The sequence below is a fragment of the Camelus ferus genome, chromosome 29 (assembly GCF_009834535.1).
Source record: "Camelus ferus isolate YT-003-E chromosome 29, BCGSAC_Cfer_1.0, whole genome shotgun sequence".
NCBI classification, from domain to species: Eukaryota; Metazoa; Chordata; class Mammalia; order Artiodactyla; family Camelidae; genus Camelus; species Camelus ferus.
The window spans coordinates 21,067,663-21,092,292 of record NC_045724.1 but is presented as its reverse complement, the minus strand read 5'-3'; the positions used below and the strand labels follow the sequence as shown (position 1 = coordinate 21,092,292).

The 24,630-nt window shown below is 37.5% G+C and overlaps 1 protein-coding gene across 4 annotated transcripts in view; it reads left to right on the top strand.

The window, feature by feature from the left end:
• The first annotated feature begins 5,001 nt into the window (after positions 1 to 5,001).
• Positions 5,002 to 24,630, top strand: part of YTHDF3 (YTH N6-methyladenosine RNA binding protein 3) — a 33,471-nt gene continuing 13,842 nt past the window's right edge. Inside the window, exons 1-6 of one of the 4 annotated variants that reach the window (XM_032470223.1) lie at positions 5,002 to 5,373; positions 5,864 to 5,887; positions 9,147 to 9,292; positions 11,549 to 11,634; positions 13,221 to 13,265; positions 20,083 to 21,681. In XM_032470223.1, the coding sequence (XP_032326114.1) occupies positions 9,235 to 9,292; positions 11,549 to 11,634; positions 13,221 to 13,265; positions 20,083 to 21,681 (1,788 nt within the window). In that variant the 5' untranslated portion in view covers positions 5,002 to 5,373; positions 5,864 to 5,887; positions 9,147 to 9,234. The remainder of the gene's footprint in view (positions 5,374 to 5,863; positions 5,888 to 9,146; positions 9,293 to 11,548; positions 11,635 to 13,220; positions 13,266 to 20,082; positions 21,682 to 24,630) is intronic. The other 3 variants (XM_032470224.1, XM_032470225.1, XM_032470226.1) reach the window with 3 other exon arrangements.

The following is a 24,630-nucleotide window of genomic DNA, read 5'->3' as shown; positions in this document are numbered from 1 at the left end:
GCTTGGAAGAAATTTATTGCTTCTAGGACAACCAAGTCAGGGAAAAATCCTTCTGGTAAGACCTCACAGCTGCACTCACTTTGAAATATCAGCTGCATATTCTCTCATACACCACCCCTCTGACCAAAATGACACGTCGTCCAGCCTGCTTTCCACCAAGCTATCTTGACAAATTATTTTCAGCTGAATAGTCATGTTACACTGCCTGCTGAGTAAGTACTATGCTAGGCAGTGATGACATAAGGATGAAATCCTTGATGCTGATCCTCAAGGAGCTTAATGGCTGGTAAGGGACACAGGCTAAATAAAGGATGCCCAGGTTGCTCTGGGGACACAGAGAAAGGTATCTGACCCTGTCTGAGAGGATCCAGGAAGGTATCCTTGAAGATAGTCATGTAAATGAGCCCTAGAGGATGGGCATGATTTAGGCAAAGAAATGGCTGGGGGGAATGGGAGAGTAAAAGGATTTCCAGCCAGAAACAACAGCCTGTGTAAAGATAGAGAGTCAAGAATGAATGTGGTGAGAGAATTCTAAGCGATGCCTTGTGGCTGGAAGGTAGGCGCCTGTGTGTATGTGAGCTGGTAGGAGTTTGAGGGAAGAACATGAGAAGATAGAGGTCTACCATGTGAGTGTGCTCAAGACAGTGTGCTGGAGTGCAGGAAAGATTGTCATTTTTATTTATGCTTAGTTTATATTCAAAATTTTTCTTACGATGTAATTTATATGAGATCTAATATTAATATAATACAAATATATAAATTACAAAACATAAATTTGGCTGCACTGGGGATGCATGCTCCACGTTGTTTGTCTGGTTAAGGGTATGAGTTCATTGCAATTTGGGGATGACTACTCAGGGTGAAGGGAAACCACGAAGGGTTTTAAGGAGAGAAGTCTGGCAGCAAGATGGAAGATGGCTGATGGGAGAGAGTGTGCAGGGAGTTCTGAGGTACTAATCACAGTGAGAAAGGCTGAGAGCCTGAATCAGAAAGTAGCCACGGGAATGGTGAGAAAGGGACATTTAGAAGGTAACAGATAGGGCTGACACTTCGTGCAATGCAGAGGAAAAAAGACTAGAAATAATAGAGACAAAAGGGAGACGGACACCTTGTAAAACGACAAGTGGGCCAAATCAAAAGTCAAATGCAGACTAAACTGAGCAATATTACAGGATGCATATTCTTGTCGAAGCCACCGTTGATAGTATTTGTTTAGTGCAAGAATGCATTTCAAGCTATAAATTTCCAGGTGTAACACAACAGATGTGTTGTTGGAGACTACCAAGCCAGAAGTAAAAGAAATGACCATATTTGGATCAAAAGAACATTTGAAATGGAATGAGTTCCACTGAAAGTGGTTTAAAGCTCTGAATTCATTTATACTTGTAAACACCGCAACATGCTGTGAAAGATACTGACATAGTTACCAAGGCTCACAGTCTCTAAGAGACTTAAGAGAACCTCCATCTGGACACAACACACAGCTACAGATAACGTCTAGAAATAGGCACAGGGTGGAGGAGTGAAAAATTTTTACTCTAAAACCCTCAGTCACTGCAAGAGAATTCGGGACTTTAGGATAGAATACTATTTTTAAATAATGGCTAGACCTTCCCCGGTTTTTAGACCTAAATATGCAAATCTGATTCTCCAGCCAACTTACCTAGCAAAGAAATAATGTAATAAAGATCTAGAAACTGTTTCAAGCTGAGGCACTCTGATTCTTCCCCCTATGCCCCAGCTGTGCTGATGTTGGTCTCAGTTATGAAACACGCTCTTCACCTTTTCCCCCCTCTACCTTGCTTCTGATTACATTTCGCTTTGGGGTGTATTCCTTCTTATTTTTCACGTTTCAGCTTAAGCGTAATTTTCTCAAGGACGCATATACCACACCACTATACAGTTTAGATACTTTTGCTATTCGATTCCATGGACTTCCTTTTGGTAACGCTGATTCAACTTGTAATTAGTTTTGGTCACCACCTCCCCAACTGGCAGCACATGTCATGTGGGCAAGAACACTGCCCGACACATGGTGGGTGGGCACTCAGTAAAAACTTATTGTATTAAGTTGAGATTTCTAGGTGAAACCTAGCTGGGGAGAGGGAAGTAAAGAGGTTTATTTACTTATTTAAGCATTTAAGCGTGTGCTCGACCACAGAGTTATCCCCTCCCTCTGCTTTATCTTTTCAAGAGAGGTGTGTCTGCTTATTTAAAATCATGCTTTTTTTTTGTACTATCTTTGCAACACTTCTGTTAATTTACAATTATTTCAAGACAAGGAAGTTCCTCTTCTCCCCTCTGTACACAAAGTTTGGTCCCAATCCTAGAGTTTCTGATTTGGTAAATACGGTGGGTCCCAAGAATCTGCAATTGTATTAAGTTCCCAGGAGATACTGTTAGAGAAAACACTGTGATAAACACTAGTTTAGGGAAACTTTTGGGTTACTTGATGCTTTCTGCTTTTCCTTGTCATAAATTTCCCTGCAGTAAACACAAGAATGAAAAAAAAGTTGACTTTTCTGTTTCAAAGTAGGCTTTTTTGGGGGGAGGGGAGGGGTGGTTTATTCAGTGTTCTCAGCTATTAGTTTTTACCTTAAGCATGACATTTAGGGATAACTTCCTTCTAAAAATGCATCAATCAATCCTCAAATTAATTTTCCATGCTTGGTTCACTTATACTACTATTTTACTTAAAGATAACAAAAAGCCTTAGAAGTTTTTGTCTTAAATATTGGCAAAATTCAAATAAATTAAAGCTGCTATTAAGAAGTAATCTGGGTAGTACTTTGCACACACAGTTTACACTATCTATCTCTCAATCCATTGTCCACCTTCATTCTTAGTAATCTTTCTGGTTTTTAACTGAACACATGGCCAACCAGAAATGTTACCTCCAAGTCTTCTTCAACTAGGTATATCCATAAGAGTGTGTCCAAGTTAGCAGGAGTAGGCAGAAACAGGAAATGCATTTCTACAAATGCCTTAAGAGAAAGGTGCCTTTCTTCACCTTGCTTTCTGCTGGTCGTAATGATTGTCATGGCTGGAAGTTAAAAAGTCATCTGGACCCACAGGTCTAAGTATTATGAGGATGTTGGCAAAACGGCTATATGGGGTCCAATACCTGGTGATGTGACAGCAGACCAAGCCCTGGACTGACTTCCTCCACTGACTTCTTCTGTATGAGAGATCACAGACCTCTATTTTAAGTTCCTGTTATCTTGGAAGTGCTGTCACCTGCGGCTGAACCTAATTCAAACCATACAAGAATCCTCCATGAAGTAATGCAAATGACATTTTGGAAAATACTGTTAATGCTATTTTTTACTATTAAATGGGTTTACATCACATGGTAGTTAAGTGCTCCATTCTGCAAGTTCAGACCTCAATTGTAGGAGGTAATATGGAAGGAGGAGTTTCTTGGGAGGCAGGAACTTAAAGAGCGAAACTCACCAAACATCATGTCATTAGGCAGTATTATATGGTGGCTACAGGACAGTACAGGTCTGAATCCAAACTGCCTGTGTTCAAGTCCGGCTCTCACAGAGATCAGCTTGTTATTTTGGGCACTTTTCTTAACCTCAGTGTCTTTTTTAGCAGCACTTATCACGCAATTAGTTCTCAGGATTTTAATGAGTATTACCGTGCCTGACATATAATAACGAATAAATGTAGGCTATCACTACCATTTTAGGAATTATTTAGCAAAGGAATCATACACTACCGGTACAAGCCACTGCTTGTTGAAAGCTTACACTTCGCCAGAAATGGTACATATCTGACTCTATTTCACTCAAGAGGAAACTAAGGTTTAGAAGGTTCAGTGACTTTCCCCAAGGTTACACAATTACTGTAGCCCAGCCACAATTCAAAACACTGGATTCCAAAGCCATGCTTTTTAATTAAGACCATTAAGGATTGAAGGCAACACCTGTAAGATTTCACAAACTTCCTCTTGTGCACTCTCAATTTCCCTACTCGTAACACGTACTCCAGTAGTAAATTCTTTCAAGCTAAAAAGGTCTGTACGGAGTGAAGAATGGGCAGGCTGGAGAGATTAAAAGCAACAACTGAAAAGGTGGGGGAGGGGGAATTCCTGGGAAACTGCGAAAGCATTCGGCCTGAGCTGAGAATCAAGCGGACTCCCTGGGTTGCGTGGCAAAATGCGAGAGCCTGGGAAGCTTAGCAGGCCTTTACATAGAGCCCACACCGTACCTATTAGGCAAGGAAACTCTGCCTTTATTACAAAGATGTTACTGCAACAAAAGGCTCCTCTGGTTTTGCCAACTTGCAGAAAAGTAACTTTATCAGTTTCTACTGAAACTTTAAACGTCTCTTCTTTTAGGACTTAAATGAAAACACGTCCTGCAACTATGCTTACCTTTCCCCAGGTCAACTGACTCAGCCATCGAAATCAACGTCAGGGGAGGGCAAAGTCTGACTTCAGAGGTGACGGCTGAGTTGTGCGTTTTCCCTACCCTGCTCCCGGGGTTTGGAGAGAACGCACACTTGCCGGCGAACCTCCTCTGTCGGTGTCAGTGCCCAGCCACTTTCGCTGCACGTGCCGGCTCGCGCGGCCGGCGCAGCACCGCTGTCTCACCCACCCCGCCGCCCACGTGGCTTTGGACGCTCCCGGGAGGTGCGGTGGAGGCCGGTCACCGCTGCTCGCTCACCTGCGGCGGGCGCGGCTGCTAGTGCGGCGTCCCTACCGGCCAACCTCCACTCCGCCGCCTGGAGGGCGCAGCCGCCCCCTGCCGCCTAGGCCCATTTCCTGCTCAGAATGCGACGGCCTCCGGCTCCCGCCCGCTTTCCCGCCGCGCGTCGCTCGCCCTGTGGCCCGGAGCAGGACTGAAGGAAGGCGCGGAAGCACCCCTGGAAGTGCACGCTCACAGGCATACAGGCCCGCGCCCCTTCCCCTCTCGACGCATGCGCCCAGGGTCGGCCGCGCGCGTCCCGTCTGATGACGTAGAGATGCGGAGGCGGAGCCAAGGTCGTTGGCGGGAGGGTGGGGGAGGAAGAGCGAGGTGAGCGCGGACGTCAGAGTGGAGAGCGGAAGGTCAGGGAGGCTCTGAGCGGAAGTGAGACTAGGGAGTCTGTCCGCCATTGTGGACCCGAGAAGCGGAGAGCGAGAGGGGGAAGAGGAGCGTGCAAGCGGAAGAGACGGGCCCCTTCCACCGACTCCCGAGCGCGAGGCCCTCTTTCTGGCTTCTGAGCGAGCGGCGGCGGCGGCGGCGGCTGGAAGAGTCACTCGGCCGAGGGCGGCAGCCAACTGCTGTGAGTGCACGGGGAGAGGCCCAGGCGGCGGCGGCGGCGGCGGTAGCAGCAGCAGCTCTCGGGTTGCGGTGAAGAATGTCAGCCACTAGCGTGGATCAGGTGAGGGAGCAGAGGCCTCAGGCCCGGCGAAGGCCCGAGCCCCGGAGCTCCATCCTCGCGTGGGGCTTCGGCTCCTCCCCGTCGCCGCCGCTGCCGGCCCCGTAACGGTGCCCCGGGCGCAAGTTGCCGCGGTTCTGCCGCCCGGGCCGGGGCGTGAGCCCTGGCCCCGGAGCCTGCGGCCCAGGCGGGCGGCCGCGGGGCCGCGGTGGGTGGGGGCAGGACTGCTCTTCGGGGGCTTAGGACGCGTCCCGAGGGCGGGGCGACGGGGGGCTGAGACCACGCGAGCTCCGGGAGACGGATTCCGAGTGGCGGGTAGGAGGGTTATAAGGACTGAGATGGTTGGGAATTGGTGCTATGGAGAATGTGGTGGGATATTACTCCTACGCGGATTGTTTAAAAATAACTTTTTCTGATAACGTCTTTGATTAACACACTTTTCCCTCTCTTTCTTTTTTTCCCCTTACCACACCTTTTCGTACTTGCTACACAGAGACCTAAGGGCAAGGAAATAAGGGTGAGTTCCGGATATTATTTATCTTATTTTTCATTGTTGGTTTGATGTTGCTTGTAGCTATGTGAAGGGCTTTTTGTTTTTGCTCCTGTTTTTTTTTTTTTTTGGAAATGTAAGATTAGAGAAAACAATTAATCTCAGCTAAGGCAGCCAAATGCTATCCGAAAGTTCTGTAGTTCCTTGTTTTGAAGCCACTTTTCTAGAAACCAAAGTGATACAAGGAACAGTTTATTGGTTTGTATTTCACTTAAGGAGAGGATCATGAATGTAGTGACTTTTTTTTATTTTTGCAATTTGTGTTATATAATTTCTGCCACAAATTCTACAAATGTATGTAGATAAGTAGACATTTTGTTCGACATGCCTGGGTTATATTGGAACGTGCAACCCACATAGAATTCCATGTCACATTAGTGAAAATTGTACTGTTTTTCACTGATTGTATTGAAGTAAATCACATGGAGTCAGTAACCAGTTAGAAATCAAAACTGCACAGGCATATCATGTTGCTATGTAGTCCCGCACGGTTTGACTCAGTCTGGTGTTTTAGAAAGGACTCAGAAGGAAATAGTTTGTGAGGTGCCTGCCAGGGTTATGTTATTTACTGTTAGTTAAGGGAAAAACTACTATTGAAAGTCAAGCATTTTTTTTTAAAGTGTATTTGTATTAATATGGAACAATAACAGTCAGCTGACTGAAACATGACATTAACCATGTGACAGTTAAGTATACAACAATAACTGCTTTCTTGGGACAGTGCCAATTAAGTAACATTACAGTGACTTACATATTTATTACATTTTGTATTAGAGCTTGAAATTAGACTAAATAGAATTATGCTTCCTGTATTTTTTTTCTGTAGCAAAGTATTACCTGTAAAATAAGATTTACAGTAGCCTTTTAGAAGTTAAGTTCAATGCCTTTGTTGATGCCTTTTACAGTTTTAGGGTTTTTATTAGCTATTGAAATTTTGAAAGAAATGGGTTTTGTATACACAGCTTAGTTAATTTTGAGTTGTAGTAGCTTTGAGAATTTTTACATAACTAGATATATGGCATTGTATAAGGGAACAGATTCATTACTTTGATTAAAGATTTATATAAACATGGGAATTTTAATTTTTAGAATTTAATTTTAATTTTAGGATTTTCTGTGTTCTAAGTATAAAACCTCAAAATTTGATATTGTTGATTTATTTTAAGTGAGATTTTAGAAATTTATTTGAATTTAAAAAGAATGACCCATTAATTTCCTTTTTGCTAGTCTGCCCATTAGGAAGTATATGTACAGACTTGGAGATAATGTGAAATCTGTGGTCGTTATTGCCTAGCATAAATTATTTTATCCTAGATCTGTGGGGAGGTGGCACTTTGCAAGGCTATTTGAAATGCTAAATGTTTTGTGTTACCTGCTTTAAGGTAAGTATGCAAGTTCTATGAAGTACTTAACTTTGACAAAACAGAGCATCTACATGATGCATTGTCAACCACTGTTGTATTACTGTAAGTTTTATTTATGACATAGTCTTTTCACTTAGATATGCCCTCGTTACATCTTTGATATTGGAGATACAAATTTTCTATGAGCAAAATTATGTATTGACTACAAATAAATATTTTTGGTTATTAAAATTTTTTTAAATAGTATCTCTATTATGTGTATTCAGACACACATTACAAAGTAATATTTGGACAGTTGTGTATTCCAAGAAATTTTCTTTTCTTTCCCCCTTACCGTTCAGTTCATAGTTTCATCCTTGGATAGAACAATGGACTGGGATTCCTAGGAGACCCGTGTTTTAATACCGCCTATGGCTACTGACTTGCCAAGTGAGCTTGAACATGTTGCACCATTTGTTCAGAATTTACCCTCTGTATATAAAATAAAAGTAATAATTCTAGCCATAAATCCTATTGTATGTTACGAGGGTTGTTGTCATTACAATTACAACAATTCACTGCTCTAGGAGCCATTACATTTGCACCTCACCTCATCTGTTGTGAAGGTGCAGGAAAACTATTTCCTGAGACATGGCAGGAGGGAAAAACTATTGGCCTAAAAGTATTGCTAATCATTTAAGATGCTTTAAATTGATAGATACTGCAAGGGCACGAATACACATATACATGACTTGTATTTTGATGCCTCTGCAGGGAGAATTACAAGAAGGCAGCACTTCCCCTGAACTGATACGAGTGTGTGTTTGAGAGAAACTACTCTGTCCTAGCTGACTTGGTTTTCAAGCTAGTAAAACTGTTGTGTAATTATTCTGTTTACTTTTGTGAAGCAGAAAGCAAAGTTATTTTTCTTAAACTAAAGCCCCAGTATTCTAACAATATGAGTATTAAACTTGAATCCAGAACTTACCAAACTTAAGAAAAATACAAGTCCCCGAGGAGTTGTCAGTGTTTTGAAAGCATAATCCTTTTCACTTGACTTGATACGCTCTCAGAGACTGTATTTCCCTTCTCAGTAATCTTCAGTTACAGCGCTAGCCTAACACCTGGCTTCAGTGTCTTTGATTTTCTGCTGTTTTCCTGTATATCCTTAAATGTACTAAGGAACTAAAATTGAAAAGGAATTCCGTATCAATCTCTTTGTAAGGCAAAAATGCTTTTGTAGGATAAATAATACTTCTAAGTTTACTTGTTTCTAAGTTGGAGTTCTTTTTAATTAATAGACTGTCCTTACATTAAATATTAGAGGTCTCTGTTGTCCCTGACCAGGGTAGTATTGGGGGATAGTAGAAATTTCAGGATAATCATGTACCTGTTGGTCCAGAATTTAAAACTTTCTGTCACTTAGATTAACAAGTAGAATTTTTGCTTGCTGGAGTAAAAGTATACTGTTCCTTTCCCTGCAGGCATTGCAGATAAAAGTGCCAGATCCCACACTCCCAGTAGCCTGAGGCCTTGCTGCCTGCTTCCTCCTATCCCTAAGGTTTATAAATAGGCAAATTTATGGAAAGGAATGTATCTTCTCCCTCCCGTCCTCCCCTGCCCCTCCCAACCCAGGGACATATTCATTGTTTGGTACTGCAGTTTAAAAGTATTAGGCTGAATTTGGCTATCTTTTAGTGTTTCAGAAAATTAGTGGGAAATGCCTTGTATTTTGGCCATATCTTTTGTATCCTCTCCCCACCCGCCCCCCTCTGGAAATGACTGCAAAGCACTTAACTGTTATTTTAGGCTTCTTTTTATTAATCCTCAAAACATCCCTATAAGGAGATAGAGGGTACATGGTATTGTCGCTGTTTTTGTAGGTGGGAAAACATGATGCACAGATCTGTTGACTTTCCTAACTTGATGTAGTCAGGACCAGAGCAGAGAATCACCTGGCTCCTAAGGCCCATGTTCTATCTTGATTTGACTCTGCTTCATAGAGCAGAGGAAACAGGCGAAGAATCATGTAAGTCATCTGTTCTTTTTTCCCTGAAGAACTTGTACAGACTATGGAACTGGCTTGGATTTCATTACTATTTAATTAATGGCTTTCAGTCTCCAAGACATTAGATTGTCATTAAGCAATGTTCAAAACGTAAAATCTTGTAAGACAGTTCAACATCTTTAAGAACTGTACTTCTGAAACTCTAGGGCCAGCTTCTTACTCAAATTCTAACTTGATGCAAATTGCTTGTCAGTATATGTAAAATACTTAAAAAACAAACGAAACATTTTTTCTTAGGTTGACATATACTCCTTGAGTAATCTTTTAGGACTTTTTTGAGCATATTAATGCATCATTTATAAATGCCTATAGACTACTTAGTGTATGAGAATATTTTCTTAGTCTAAGCCTCTTAGAAGAGGAATGACAACAGGAAATGTGTAAGAATAGCAGTATAATATATACTTAGATAAATTTTAAGTAGATGCTTTTTCACTGTTGTAGCAGTGTGGGCTTAATTTCTGAGAATCCATTGAATAAAAGAAATAAATATTTGTAATTTTGAAATGGGTTATCTGTTTCAAATACTGGCAAAAATGTACCAGTGTAATAGTCCAATAGCATAGTGGAGAATTTTTTCAAGAAGTAACAGACCAGACATAACTGTTTTTGATGAAAGAGTGGTAAAGGATCTGTTTAGAATCTCTTGGGCTGAAATGATTAGCCCATCAGAAATTACCTAAGGTACTCTCCGCTTTAATTTTGTTCCTAGTGGCTGTTATGTATTTAAATTCTGGGAAAGTCATTTAGCTCAACCCTGGGCTTTGATGCAGTCCTTATCAAATACAGTTAAACCAACTCAGTGGAGCCAGGGTCAGGGTGACCTTCAGGTTGCTCATGTAGTTTTAGGGGCAGTGTAGTGTAGAATATTGAGAGGTCTAGTTTGAAGGCTTCACAGAATAGTAGTCTTTTATGTTGTTTTGAACCATCATTGCTACTCGGTGGGTGGCAAAAAACTAAGGGATTTTACCTATCTTTGCTCCCATGCCGCTGTCAACTTGTATATGGCATTTAGGTCATCTAAACTTGCTGCGGTAATTGGGGAAAATAAACATGGTATGATACAATAGAATACACAACTTAGATCCATTGCTCCTAACCTTAATTTATAATATTTTGTGTTTAAATATTGTATTTAAAAATACACTGTCGTTTTAAGCAATAAATCTTCAGGAACTGAGGAAGTTTTTTTTGTTTCTTACAGTTTGGTTGATTAGTGATAGGCTTCTGTTTGTGTAGTCCTCAAGTAATTTTTAGTCCTGTTTGGATCTTGTAATATTTTACATAATAATATCCAAGATTATTAAATACTGTCATTGAATACTCAGATGAGATGAGGCAGGTACTATTAATAACCTCCTTGAACAGAGAAGTAGAGTTCAGGAGGCTAAATTATTGACTAGAGATTACCCAGCTTTCAGGGTTGGACTTGGGGACTCCAAACCCAGAACCGTTTTCCCTCAGGTCTGTGCTCAGAAGTGCTCTGAGCCAGTGTCCAGAATAACAGCTTTATACAGAGTATTTATGGAAGTGATCTCTGAACCAATATGGCATTATAAATTGTTCTCTGACTGGATTTTCTCATGTGTTCCAAGAGTAATCACGGTTATCTCTAGTGTCTTAGTTTTATTTGTACTTCCATATGAAAGTCTTCATTGTTTTTTGTTTAGAATTTAGGCCCTTTTTAGTTAGATTTTTTATAATTATATTTATTCATTGTGTTAGTGCTTCAAGTGAATTGTAGCCACTTTTTAAACTGGAGACATTTAAGATATTTATTTACCTTTATTGGACTAAGCAGTAGAGTAATTTAACAAAGGTAGAGAACATTTAGAAATCTCTCTTGTCAACATTACTTGGAGTGGTTATTTTAGATTCAAATATAACGTTAGCAAACCCTTCCAACATTTTAATTTAACTGCTTACTACAGTGTTGAAATTGGGATGTTTACATTATGTTTTTAGTAATGGGAAGTGTATATATAGTTTGGATCTATGTAAACTTGGGCTTATATATATATATAAGATTTGTAATTTTTGGTGGCACATAGTTGTAAACAAAATTAAGTTAATCCTTAAGGGGGCTTTTAAATGAAAAGAACAAAGAACCCAGGATAACTTTTTCTGAGTTGATTTGAAAAATATTGAAAATGTTAGGTTATTTTGTGAGTTTCATAAAGATAATTATAATACGTCTAATACAAGCATATTTTTTAGTTTCAGTACAAAACGGTTCGATTCATCAAAAAGATGCTGTAAATGATGATGATTTTGAGCCATACTTAAGTAGCCAGACAAATCAGGTAAGTCTGACAGTCCCATCTTTAGGAAATTAAGCTTGTATTATTATTAATTGATTTTTGAAAATAGATGCAATAATTGAATGAGAATACTCATTACACGAGTTATTCTAGTGTGCCTGCATGATAGTGAATAGCAGTTGCAGGTGTATAACACAGGCGAGTTCTTTAGAAATTAGAGATGGCTGAAACTAGATTATGAAATACAGAGATCTGAAAATGAGCAATTTTTTATATATTATGGTTAGATTTTTTTTGACTGTTGAATTTAATATTTCAATGCTGCTTCATTACCAAAGCAAATTACAAGGTTTAATTAATTAAGAAATTTGTGGGAGAGGACTAGTTTGTGCCTGAAATTTTTGGTTAGTATAATTAAAGTTTTGCTATAACCTTGTAACATAGGGGAAAGAATTAAAGACATAAACACACTTGCTTATATATTGTACGCATGGAGGGTTTCATTGAATTAAATAACGATGGCTTTTGAGGTTCTTCTGTTTTAATTTTTCACAAATAATGTGAATTTATTTACAGGAATAACTTAGATCTAAACATTGACAAAAAGAATGGTATTCTTTAGTTTCTATATACCATTTTTGTGTCTGTTTGTCATGTTAATAAGAATGTCACTGCTAGAAATAAATTTAAAAAATAAACTTTCATTATTAACTAGTTTCTGTGGAGAGAACATTCTGCAATGAAACTGCTTTTGTTTTGCTTATAAAAAGATACATGAAAAATAATACCTTGAAATCTTAACCTCTGGATTTTTTTTTAACTTGTAAAAGGAAAGGGAACCAAATATTATTACAGAACTTTACAGTTGTAGAGAAGATTTGAACAAAAAGTAGTTTCCAATTTGTGGAATGTACAGTGTGATTATTTTTAAGACTTTGGAAAGCCATAGTTATGTTCAACCTGATCTACTTGGTCATTTATTTCTCTTTAACCACCCTCTTCTATCTGTTGATCAACATTCCTGGCATATGTTGGGAGGGAGTAAAAGATGAGAAAGACTAAAAACAGGTGATAAAATCTATGAAAGTTTGGCTACTCTTTAAAGAATGAAAAAGTTCGTTTCATATTTATATAATCTAGCTTTATGATCTCAATATCAAGTTTACTTTCCACCTAAAGGTTGTGAAAGAATGTATCACTGCAAAGTAGGGGAAGATCATTTGTTGCCAAGTGTAGTGCAAGTTTTAAAAGAAATAAACAGTATTCTATTTGAGCCATTCAGTCATCTCAGTTAACATCCCTTATGGCAGTGTTTCCCAGCTTTTTCTTTGAGAAATTCTGATGTAATGAAGTATAGTAGATGTTTTCCTGAAAAGATCCGGGATCAGATAAGTTTTTATTTGGTCTAAATAATAGAATTTTTTTTTTTTTGGGCTACTTGATTTTATACTTTATTATATGTGTAAAGTGAATTTCTAAGGCAGCGCTATAGTATGAATATTCTTTGACTTATTTGTTCAAACTATTTTCAAGACATTTTAATGGATTGTAAATGTTTGAGAATTGCAACCTATAAGAATCTTCTTGTTTTACTTGGTAACAGATATTTTATAATTTATTTGTCACAGGGGCTTAGAAGATTGGTTTTTTGGCATTCCACAAAGATGCTTCAGGTCTGCCTAGGGGAGACCTGGGGAGGGTACCCTGGATCCCACCTTTGCAGGAACCAGAGCTGTGCTTTGCTTTTTTATGTGTTTTATATGTTGGAATTCTGCATAAGATTTCACTTACTTTAAATTGTTGGAAATCATTATTTTTTAAGACTATAAGGGCATTTGCCTAGTGATCCCAATTTTTAAATTGTATCATTAAAGTTTCCATATGTTGGGGCAAAAATATCTATGAAAGATTTGCTTTAATGTGATGTTTAAATGAAAGGTCTTGTGCTTTATATTAATTAAATCATTTAATTCATGATGTTTGAATCAATATAGTCATGTGCTATTTAAAGAGAAGTCTTAAAGTTTGATACCAATAACGCTGTGTTTTACCTTCCTCTCCTTGCTAGTACTAATGAATAGATTTTCAGCAATTATCTTTCTATAATACTAAAAATAATCTGTAACCAGGGTACATGTTTACATTTTAAAAAGTACTGACACTATAAAATATTGAAAACTGGTTTTAGTGGAGAGCAGAATTGAAAATTATTTGAAATCTTAAAGGTAAGTTGTATAAGAATTTAGATTTATCATAATTGCTTAGCTAAAAATAGAAAATTTTTTACAAATTGACCTTTTAAAGCAGATTAGTGGAAACTGGATTTACTGGTGAAATATCTCAAGTTATTTACAGATTTAAAGTTATGCAAGTTATTTATAGCTCCTTATAGCTTCCTGACCTCACTGAAATAATTGTTTAAATAAAAAAAATTTTCAACTAAATACACAGTATGTCTTTAAAACTAAATCCCTTTGTCTGATTTTATTATAAACAATAAAAATGAATCTTTAGTCTGGAAAGGTTTTTCAATCTTTGTTTTGTATACTTAGATCTAAATCAGATCAAACTCAGGCTCGCTCTAAAACAGGTTGTTGGTCTTTACTTCTGTGGCTGCATATTTCTTCTGTTTTCTAGTGCTCAATTTCTTAGGGAATAATTTTCATAGTAATGTTAAAAGTAAATATTTGTCCTTTAGGTATTAAAATTAGTTCTTTATAGTTCCCTCAGAATTCTGATGATTAAGTTGATTGAAAATTCAGGTTCAGTTGGTATTGTTAAAGGTGCCATGTAATTTGTGCATGTAAGTTTTCCTGACTGATAATTCTGTATTGCTACTCAGTGGTCTTAAAGTCCAATTCTGTCATTGTCACGTTAAAGAATTAACAAAGTTTCTCAATTGGATACATTTATTATAAGAGTGCCCTTAAAGTGACTCCTCCTCTCTCCCTGTCAGATCTTTGATCAGCTTTATCCATCTAACTTATTCAGGGAAATAGGACTTATTTTTTTCTGAAAATATAAATATTTTCTGAATATTTTCTTTAATGATCTCATTTTATATGTATGATTTACACACACGTGTGTGTATATGCACAGACTCATGTTTATCACTTCATGAAGTCTTCTGATTTTCCCAGTTACTTGCTCCCTCCTGTTTGCACTAGAGTGTTTGGATTTATTTTGTTTATATTTCCGTAACAGTGGGGGCAGCTGTGTCTTCCCCACTAGACCTGTGAATTGCTCCAGGTCAGAGACCATGTTCTCATCTTTTTGTCTACAGTAACTGGTACTGTATCTGGCATATAGTAGGATTCATTCATTATTTATAGAATGGATGGATTAGGTTAACTGATAGATTTAGGGAATGAAGTATGGTTGATGAAATACTTGGATTAATTGAGTATGATGTATAATACATTTTTTTCTTAATATCTTTAGGATTAGGTATGCATGGATTGTATATTTTTTTGAAAGGCACAGTAGTGTTTTTTAAAATATTAGAAGAAAATGCGCATAAGCATTAAAAATATACTGAACTTTAACTTTTTTGTTGTTAATCCAGAACTCAGTTCTGGAGTTTGTGAAGTATGTCAGGTTCTTAATAGAAAACAGTTTTCATTGTTCTCAGTGCAGAAGTGCTGTTAGTGGTGAAATAATGCCTTAATCTTTTTTTATTGAACTTCTAAGACATTGTACAGTGTTCTCTCTTGGAAGTTTGGATATTTACAAAGTAAAAGTGGGTATTAAGTTACCATAACTGAAAGACTCAGTTATAATTGTATTAAAATGCCCTTAGGTCAGAACAGTAATCATCAATTTTTTCTTACTATTGTTCAGGTTTTCTTTGAGATAATGGAAAAACAGTTAACCTACATCACAAAGGCTAGGAAATGATAATTATAAATGACTTTGAAAATCTAAGGAAGAATTTTAAATCTTTTCTATGTTTTAGTTTTCAAATTTTAAAAAAAGGCTTAACTCATATACTTCAGTATAGCACTTTGCAATTAACAGTTGATTTTTAAAACTTAAAAAAAAGTAGATTTTTAAATTGATTAGAGCATAAGGTATTTTACCTCCATTTTACCCTGAAGAATCAGGGTTACAGAAATTAAATGATCTGATGATCACTGACCAGAAAGAGGGAGAGTACAGAATTAACCCCATATCCTTGATTACTACAATCCCCGCATCATACCGTGATTTTATCCTTTAAGATCTGGACTGGACTAGGTTTGGAATTATACCACATTATTGGTGACTAATTTACATTTTAAATATACATTTTCAAGAGGCAAGTTAAGTCGTATTGATAAATATAAGTTGTTGATTGAATGTTTAATGTGTCCTAGGTACTTTGTCTTTGTTTCCTTTTAATAGCTGAGAAAGCAATTCAGAGTTTAAGTAACTTGATGCTGGCTGCATATAGTTGATAATACTGGGCTGGGATTAGAATTTAGATGTCTCATGGCTTCACCTCGACCCTGTGTTAATTAAATTGCCTCTCTCCAGGTTGTATTTCCCAGTGTATACTCTCGGTAAAGGGTTTGTGGATCTGTTCTTATGAATTTGTTCATTTATGTCTGTTGATTATTGTATCAGTGTTTATGTGTAAGCATTATTTTCCCCTTTCTAATTTGTTCTTTGAGTAAGAGGGAAATACCAAGCATTTCACATCACTTTGCTTAAAGGTCAAATATCTTTAAACAAAAAAGTAAAATTTCACTATTCCTGCCCAATTTCAGAATTATAAATAATTTAAAGTGATTATTTATTTGGACATGAACTGTTAAATTGATTATGTTTTGTTGTACCAGGTTTGAAGTAAAAGGTGAAAGAAAGTAAGTTTTGAGTTACTATTTTCCATCATCAGTAAGTGGAGGTTTTGTTGCCCTCACTATCCAAGGAACATTCCTCTAATTGATATTCCACTTGGCTAGCAATTAAAAATTTATCTTACATTTAGCAAAACATATTTTAAAATATTTCCAATTATAACTGAAACTCTGCTAATTCAAAATATGTTGACCATATGTTATTTTTAAACTTTAGGTAGTTTCCTACAACTTTTTTTTTTCTCACTAGAACCCAAACCAAAAACCCTTGCCTTTTGGAAGGAGACTGCTTAAGTTACTTACAAGGAAAAACATCTCATTTGGCTTAAAACTACTGAAAGAATTAGGAAATAAACAGTTAGCGTTGTTTGATGAATGGAGAAAGCAGGCTGCTCATCCAGTGTACTCAAGGGTTATCCCAGGTGGTGGTAGCAGCACGTGGCCAGCTGTGTAGTCAGATGGAGACAGCCCCGCATCTCTGCTTACTAATCTGTGCTGTCCGTTTGATAAGACAGTTATGATTAATGGAACACATTTTAAAGTAATTTAAACTCCTCACTTCGACAAAATCCCTGATTTAGGGATGAAGTAGTAAAACTCATGATTTAAAAAAATAATTAAAAAGATACCTAATAAAAGCCCCCACACCCAAAAGGGTTTGGATCTGTTCCCTGTTCCAGCCCCAGAAGTGTCAGAATTGGCAAAAATTGGTTACCCATTAATCTAATAATGTAGGTTGGTGGGTCTTTTTTTTTTTTTTTTTTTTTTTAAAGGAATCAGTATAGATTAGGTAACCAGTTAAAATAGGATTGACAAACTGACCTAGGGACCAAATCCAGTCCATGCCCTGTTTTCATTGAGGAAACTTGAGGTAGCAGCTTTCTATAAAGATGAATTTGTGACTGCAACCAGAGACTGTATTTGGCTTGTAAAGCTTAAAATATTTGCTCTTTGATTCTTTAGTTTGCTGGTTCCTGAATTATGTGATGGGTAGAGACAGATTAGGAACTTGATGTGTAACTGTTGTGTAAAATTCAGCATTTGTGAGGTTGTAATAAGAATATTCAGTGTAAGTTATGAGTGTAATTTTGCAAACACTTTATCATGAGGAGTGAAGTTAAAATTTTCCACCTTGTCCGTTTTTCCTCTCCCACATGAAGGTACGGACATACTGAGTCCCGATGTCAGTGCCAGCATTCTAAATTAAAACTTTGGAACTGGTCACCTCCATATTCAGCTCAGCTCTCTCTCTTCCCTCATTGGAGTTTATTTTCTTCTCTGTGCTGTGTCTTTAACTGTAGGTTTTCTTTTAGAATGAGTATCTTCTATCAGTATTTTTCACAATGTAGGCATTCAGTAAGTGGTTAAAATAAATAATAAAGTACTAAAGGAAACCTTTAGTGACTTTAAAAAAGTTTAAAAAATCTTAATTGATTGTATTTGTTCATTTATATTAGCCAAACTTTAAGCATTATCACAATGGCTTGAATTTGAAGTACTATGAATGCTTTTTTAGTTTCAACAGATAATTTAGTGCTTGAATTAAAAATGTACATGTGTGTATCCATGGCTACTAAAGTTTACTCATTAATTTAAGGATTTTTTTTTTTGAAAACCACTGTTGGTGATTTTGAGCTTCCCTCTCAGGTTTCATTTCCTTCATACTAATGTGAGCATTCTTTGAATATGTTTTGAAATATGGTTAATAATTATCTGATATAGTTAAAAGAATATGTTTAACTAAATTCGTAAATAGTTCACACGTACATTCCCAGTTTTGAATATGGTAAAATATACTTATATCAAGTGTAGTTAATTTTTTTTCTTAAATAGTGCTAAGTGACACAGTTGTTTTAAGTTCAAGTGTTACTGGAAATACTCAGTAAATCTATGTCATAATAATTTAAATGCAGCCTTTGTTTGATTATCTTTTTAATTTAATCATCAGTTATTTCAAAAGAAAATATTAAATTAGCTTTCTCACAGTTATACAGTTGTAACTGTTGTAAGGTATGTCACAAGTAACTTAATAGTAATAGTAAAAAGCATCTTAGTTTTCAGTAATAGGCCTTAAAAAAATTAAATGAATTCTGGGTAGTACCTATGATGTAATTGTCACACATTTATATTGATAAACTTTCTTTAGTAGGAAAGCAGTGACAGAATAGTCCCAAGAGAGTAACAGCCAAAAAAAGGAGGGGAGGTCTCTGTTTTGCACTTTGCTCCATTGCATTTTCCATTATGCTCCAGAGAACTTAGAATGTCTATATAAATAAGGTGAATAATCAGCCTTCCAAATGGTATTGACCCTTGCGCGGGGATTACAAATTGTCCTGGCTGGATATTAGCTTAATTACAAATTCTAAGGCTCTGTCCAAGGCTTTAAAAATCACACCTAAACCAGAGTGAAAATCTATTGCAATCTGTCACTTGGTATCCTTGGGGAATTAGTTCCAGGACCCCCACTGATACCAAAATCCACAGATGCTCGAGTCCCATATGTAAAATGATGTAATATTTGCATATAACCTATGCACATCCTCCTGTGTACTTCAAATCATCTGTAGATTACTTATAATACCAAATATAATGCAGGTGCTGTGTAAATAGCTATGTAAGTAGCTGCTGGTATGGCAGATTCAAGTTTGGTTTTTGGAACCTTTTGGAAATTTTTTTTTCTGAATTTTTTCCATCCGTGGTTAGTTGACTCCATGGATGCAGAACCTGCAGATTGGAGGGCTGATTGTATCAGACATATTTTTGGCATAAGAAGCCTACTTTTTATAAGAAATCTTTATAATATTTTATTTTTTTATACTGGTTAGTAACAAATTTGAGGTTTTTTAAAAAATAAAATTTGGTGCCTTGACTTTTGGCAAATCACTGAATGATTAATATTCAGAATGAAGGCTGATTTAATTGTAGTACTTTTGGGAAAAATTACAGGGACTCACTATTTCTGAATGAAAATTCTGATCAGGAAGGTGGTAAGTTTATCGTGCAAAATAAAAGAGGCACTTGTTGCCAACCATTAAGAAACCATAGTTAGGATTTTATTCTCTTTTTCAAAACAAGCGAGGCACAACAAAACAAGAAACAAATTTGGATCATGCTCTAGGTAAAATCTTGAATCTTTTTTTCTTAGAGTATGAGCATTTCTCCATTTTATTTTTTCTTTGTAAAAGTACAAAATTTAATTGCTGAACTGGATTTCATCATATAGGTATACTGTAATTCCTCCATTGTTTGGCATAGTTTCCATGCTTGTTTAATCCTTGCGTATAAATTTTTGGGTACATCAGTTGCTCAAAATAAAGCTAGCAGTCAATATGTCTGCAAAGTTTACAGATCAACTTTCTGTAGAAATTAGAATATTTTAAAATTGTGCCCAGAGAATCTGGCTCTTAAAAATAATCCTCTTCGCCCCTGCCCTGGGGGAAAAAAACCCCTGCAATTTTATAACAAAGATGTTAAAATAAAAATCATTAGTAAATTTTTCTGTTGATAAAATTGGATTTGAAATTTTAGTTTTGTTTATCTGCAGCAGGTGCTCTGTTTTTCATTTATCTACAACTATCTGATCTTTCTGATGTTTTTTCCCCCTAATCTTCAGAGGACATTTCGCTCCTGATCATAATCTTTTATTTTCCAGAATAACAGCTATCCACCAATGTCAGATCCATACATGCCTAGTTACTATGCTCCATCCATTGGATTTCCATATTCTCTTGGGGAAGCAGCATGGTCCACAGCTGGAGACCAACCTATGCCATATCTGACAACCTATGGACAAATGAGTAATGGGGAACATCATTATATACCAGATGGTGTGTTTAGTCAACCTGGGGCATTAGGAAATACCCCTCCATTTCTTGGTCAACATGGATTTAACTTTTTTCCTGGTAATGCTGATTTCTCTACATGGGGGACAAGTGGATCTCAGGGACAATCAACACAAAGTTCTGCTTATAGTAGCAGTTACGGCTATCCACCTAGTTCTCTTGGGAGAGCTATTACTGATGGACAGGCTGGATTTGGCAATGATACTTTGAGTAAGGTGCCTGGCATTAGCAGTATTGAGCAAGGCATGACTGGACTGAAAATTGGTGGTGACCTGACAGCTGCAGTGACGAAAACCGTAGGAACAGCTTTGAGCAGCAGTGGGATGACTAGCATCGCAACCAATAGCGTGCCCCCAGTCAGCAGCGCAGCGCCGAAACCCACCTCCTGGGCCGCCATTGCCAGAAAGCCTGCCAAACCTCAGCCGAAACTTAAACCCAAGGGCAGCGTGGGGATCGCGGGCTCTGCTGTGCCGCCACCTCCTATAAAACACAACATGAACATTGGAACTTGGGATGAAAAGGGGTCAGTGGTGAAGGCTCCACCAACCCAACCAGTTCTGCCTCCTCAAACTATAATCCAGCAGCCTCAGCCATTAATCCAGCCACCGCCACTGGTGCAGAGCCAGCTGCCTCAGCAGCAGCCTCCGGCGCCGCAGGCGCAGGCGCAGCCGGGGCCGCCGCCGCAGGCCCAGCCGCACCCGGCGCAGGCGCAGCCGCCGCAGCTGCAGAGCCGCTGGGTGGCCCCGCGGAACCGGGGAGCCGGCTTCAGCCAGAACAATGGCGTGGGCGGTGAGAACTTTGGTTTAGGTGTTGTTCCCGTCAGCGCTTCGCCTTCCAGTGTAGAAGTGCATCCTGTGCTGGAAAAGCTAAAGGCCATAAACAACTATAATCCCAAAGACTTTGACTGGAACCTGAAGAACGGACGTGTGTTTATCATTAAAAGCTATTCTGAGGACGACATCCACCGTTCCATTAAGTACTCTATCTGGTGTAGTACTGAGCATGGTAATAAGCGTTTGGATGCAGCGTACCGTTCCCTGAACGGGAAGGGTCCACTCTATTTACTCTTCAGTGTGAATGGCAGTGGACATTTTTGTGGAGTGGCTGAGATGAAGTCTGTTGTGGACTATAACGCGTACGCCGGTGTCTGGTCTCAGGATAAGTGGAAGGGCAAGTTTGAAGTTAAATGGATCTTTGTCAAAGATGTTCCCAATAACCAGTTACGGCATATTCGCTTAGAAAATAATGACAACAAACCGGTTACCAATTCAAGGGACACTCAAGAGGTACCCCTAGAAAAAGCTAAGCAAGTGCTTAAAATAATTGCTACTTTCAAGCATACCACCTCAATCTTTGATGACTTTGCACATTACGAAAAGCGTCAAGAAGAGGAGGAAGCCATGCGTAGGGTAAGAATACGGTAATTTTTTGTGTGTAGGGTCATTTATTGGGGTGGTGTGCATGGATGGCTATCCTTTAATGCATTTTAGTATTACATTCTGAGTTTTAAGACCTTTACTCTGAAGGAGACCAACCACTTGGGTTAAGAAACAACTACAAACACCTTTGAAGGCCTGGATACCTTCCCGAGGGTAACTCTTACTCTGAATTCACTTCCTGTCTGTTTTTCTGACTTCTTAGGTGATAAAGGTCATTGAGTTCTGTTCACCAAAGCTCAGTGAGTTCTGCATTTGTAATTGAGCAGACTTAATTAGCTGGGTGGGGATTCTCATCACTAATCTTAAACATTGATTTTATGGGAAAATGTGTTTGAGATAGCTTTTAAATAAATGTTTGAATATTACTCATTTTGTATTGATGAGAAATAAAATAAGTTTTCCCCCAAGACTTCTGAGGCATTTTTATAATTTGTACATTTAAAGACTTGTACAGAATATACTAAGGTCTTTTACTTTAGGAAGCTACCTTAGCGTTGAGAAGACATGGCTTTTAGATTTAGACTCTACAGAAATTGATTTTTAATTCTCTTATTTACCCACTGGGAGATCGAGGGAGTTTTCTCCGGAAGTTACTACACACTGTGCTTGCGTCAGATTGGCCAGGCTTTGATCACAGCACCCAGAGCAGGTTGAGGATATGTTTTCTGTTGCAAACTACAAAAGTAAATTGTGGAGTCCTATTTTAGGGAGGAAAAGAGAATGGATGGAGTAGGCAACTAGCAAGATTTTTTTCATAGACAATATATTTAAATTTCAAATGAAGTAGGGCTAAAGTTAGAAGCTTGTCCAGTAAATTATGTTGGTTACTATGGAAAGCTTCTATGTAGAGATTAAGACAAAGCAGGAACTTTGTGTATCAAACATCAGTGGTTCTGTGTGTGAACCTAAGTACCTTGTGGCTTCTTAGTCTGTGCAGAAGGAACAATTTCAAATTATCTTCACTGCTGAATAATGTTGAAATAATGATCCTAGAGCAGTAGATTCCAGAACTTAGACATGTATCAGGCTGCTTCCTGCAAATGCAGATTCTTGAGGCCACTCCTTATTTGGTAAGGGACCTGATCGTGTACAAGAACCTCAGATGATTTTGGTGCTAGTGCTTACTGTACTGAATTGTTAGAAGCTTTGCTTTGTAATAGTACAGATGGCTATTAAAAGCCCTCCTCAATGTTTTAAATGGATTGCTGAATATAATTGAGTTTTCTCCAGGTTCAGTGTGGGAGATGAGGGGAAAAGGATCAAAAGTAGCTTTTGATTGAGTAAATGGTCATTTGCCATTACAAATAGTGAATCAGGAGAAATGATTTGCAGTGAGGAAGGTGGAATGCAGGTAAAGATTTCATTTTAGGATATGCTGATTTTATGATGCTTTTGAGAAATACAGACCGTGAAATAAATCTAATTGGCAGTTAAATGTGGAAGTCAGATTTGGGAGCTTTTTGTTTTTAAACAGTTGATTCCGTGAAAGACGAGCTTACTCAGGGAAAAAAGATGCATGGCAAGAAAATATTCATCAATTCTTCTTCCTCCCATAGCTAAGGAGAGGTCACCTTTGTGTGTCTTCCCACATTTCTTCAATAGCCAGACTGAAAATTTATCCTAGCTTTTTTCTTTTTTTAATTATATAATTGTCTCAGGAATTGAGAGTTACATATTGTTTGGTAATCATATATACAACAATTTAAACTTTGTATTTTTAAATTTTAAAATTTCATATTGTTTCATGGCTTACTCCCCGTCGTCTTATGTTTAAACCCACCTTTGACATTTTTATTTTGAATCATAAGTTGTTTTACTATGATTTTTTTTTAAGAAAGAGTAATTTGATGATATATTTATTAAGCACTTCTACATCCAAAAAATGCCTTTCTTTGGCCATGGTATGTAAACAGCAGTTTTATCTGGATGTAAAATTCTTGGGTCACAGTCTTTTCATTCAGGCTTTACTTTAGTTTTCTATTTATAGTACATTATTTATAGTTTTATATTATGGAGAAGTCTGAAGGCAGCCTAAGTTTTTCTTTCTTTGGAAATAATTATTTCTGTCTGCGTTCACAAAATTTATTCTTGCCATTGAACATGTATGTGGAATGTGTACGATATGGATCTCTTAGAATTTTTCTTATTCCTTCATCTATAGCCCAAGATTTTTTTTATTTTGTTTTCATTTTTCTAGTAACGTCTAAAAACTATATTGAGACCTTGCCCTTGAGTGCCATTGGTTCATTGGTTTTTATCTTTATTATTTTTCTTTATTTTGGAGAATTTCTCGAATTTGAATTTCCATGTCTTTGGCTTGATTTGCTTTGTGTTGATTCTGTGATGAGTGAGGTTTTGTGTTCTTCAGTGACAGTTTGTTTACATTGTCACATCTAGCGCTCCCTTCACATCTGTTGCTTTCTTACCTGAAAGTCCTTTGATCTAGAATCCATTTGATTTTATTGAGCACAAAGATGTCTGTTAAGAGTGTATTTCTGCTTCCTATAATTATCAGTTTTCGGAAAAATAACTAACTCAATAGAAAAATGGGCAAAAGTTATAGATAATCTTTTCATGAAAGAGGAAATAAATATGACTAGTAAGTATATAAAAAGGTATTTAATCTTACTAATATTCAGGAAGTGCAGATCCAGACTATAATGAGAACGTCTTTTATATCCACTCATTTGGCAAAATTAAGAAATTTGATAATATCAAGTATTGGGAGAGACTGTTGACCAACAAAATATCTCACGCTATTGCAGATGGGAGCATTAACTTGATACAGCCATATGGGCATGTAGTTTTGCATTTTTTTTTTTATAAAGCTAAACATTTCAGTACCTTATAATTAGCAGTTCTCCTCCAGGATATATTTCTAAGAAAATTTTCCCACATACCCCAGAACACATGAGAATG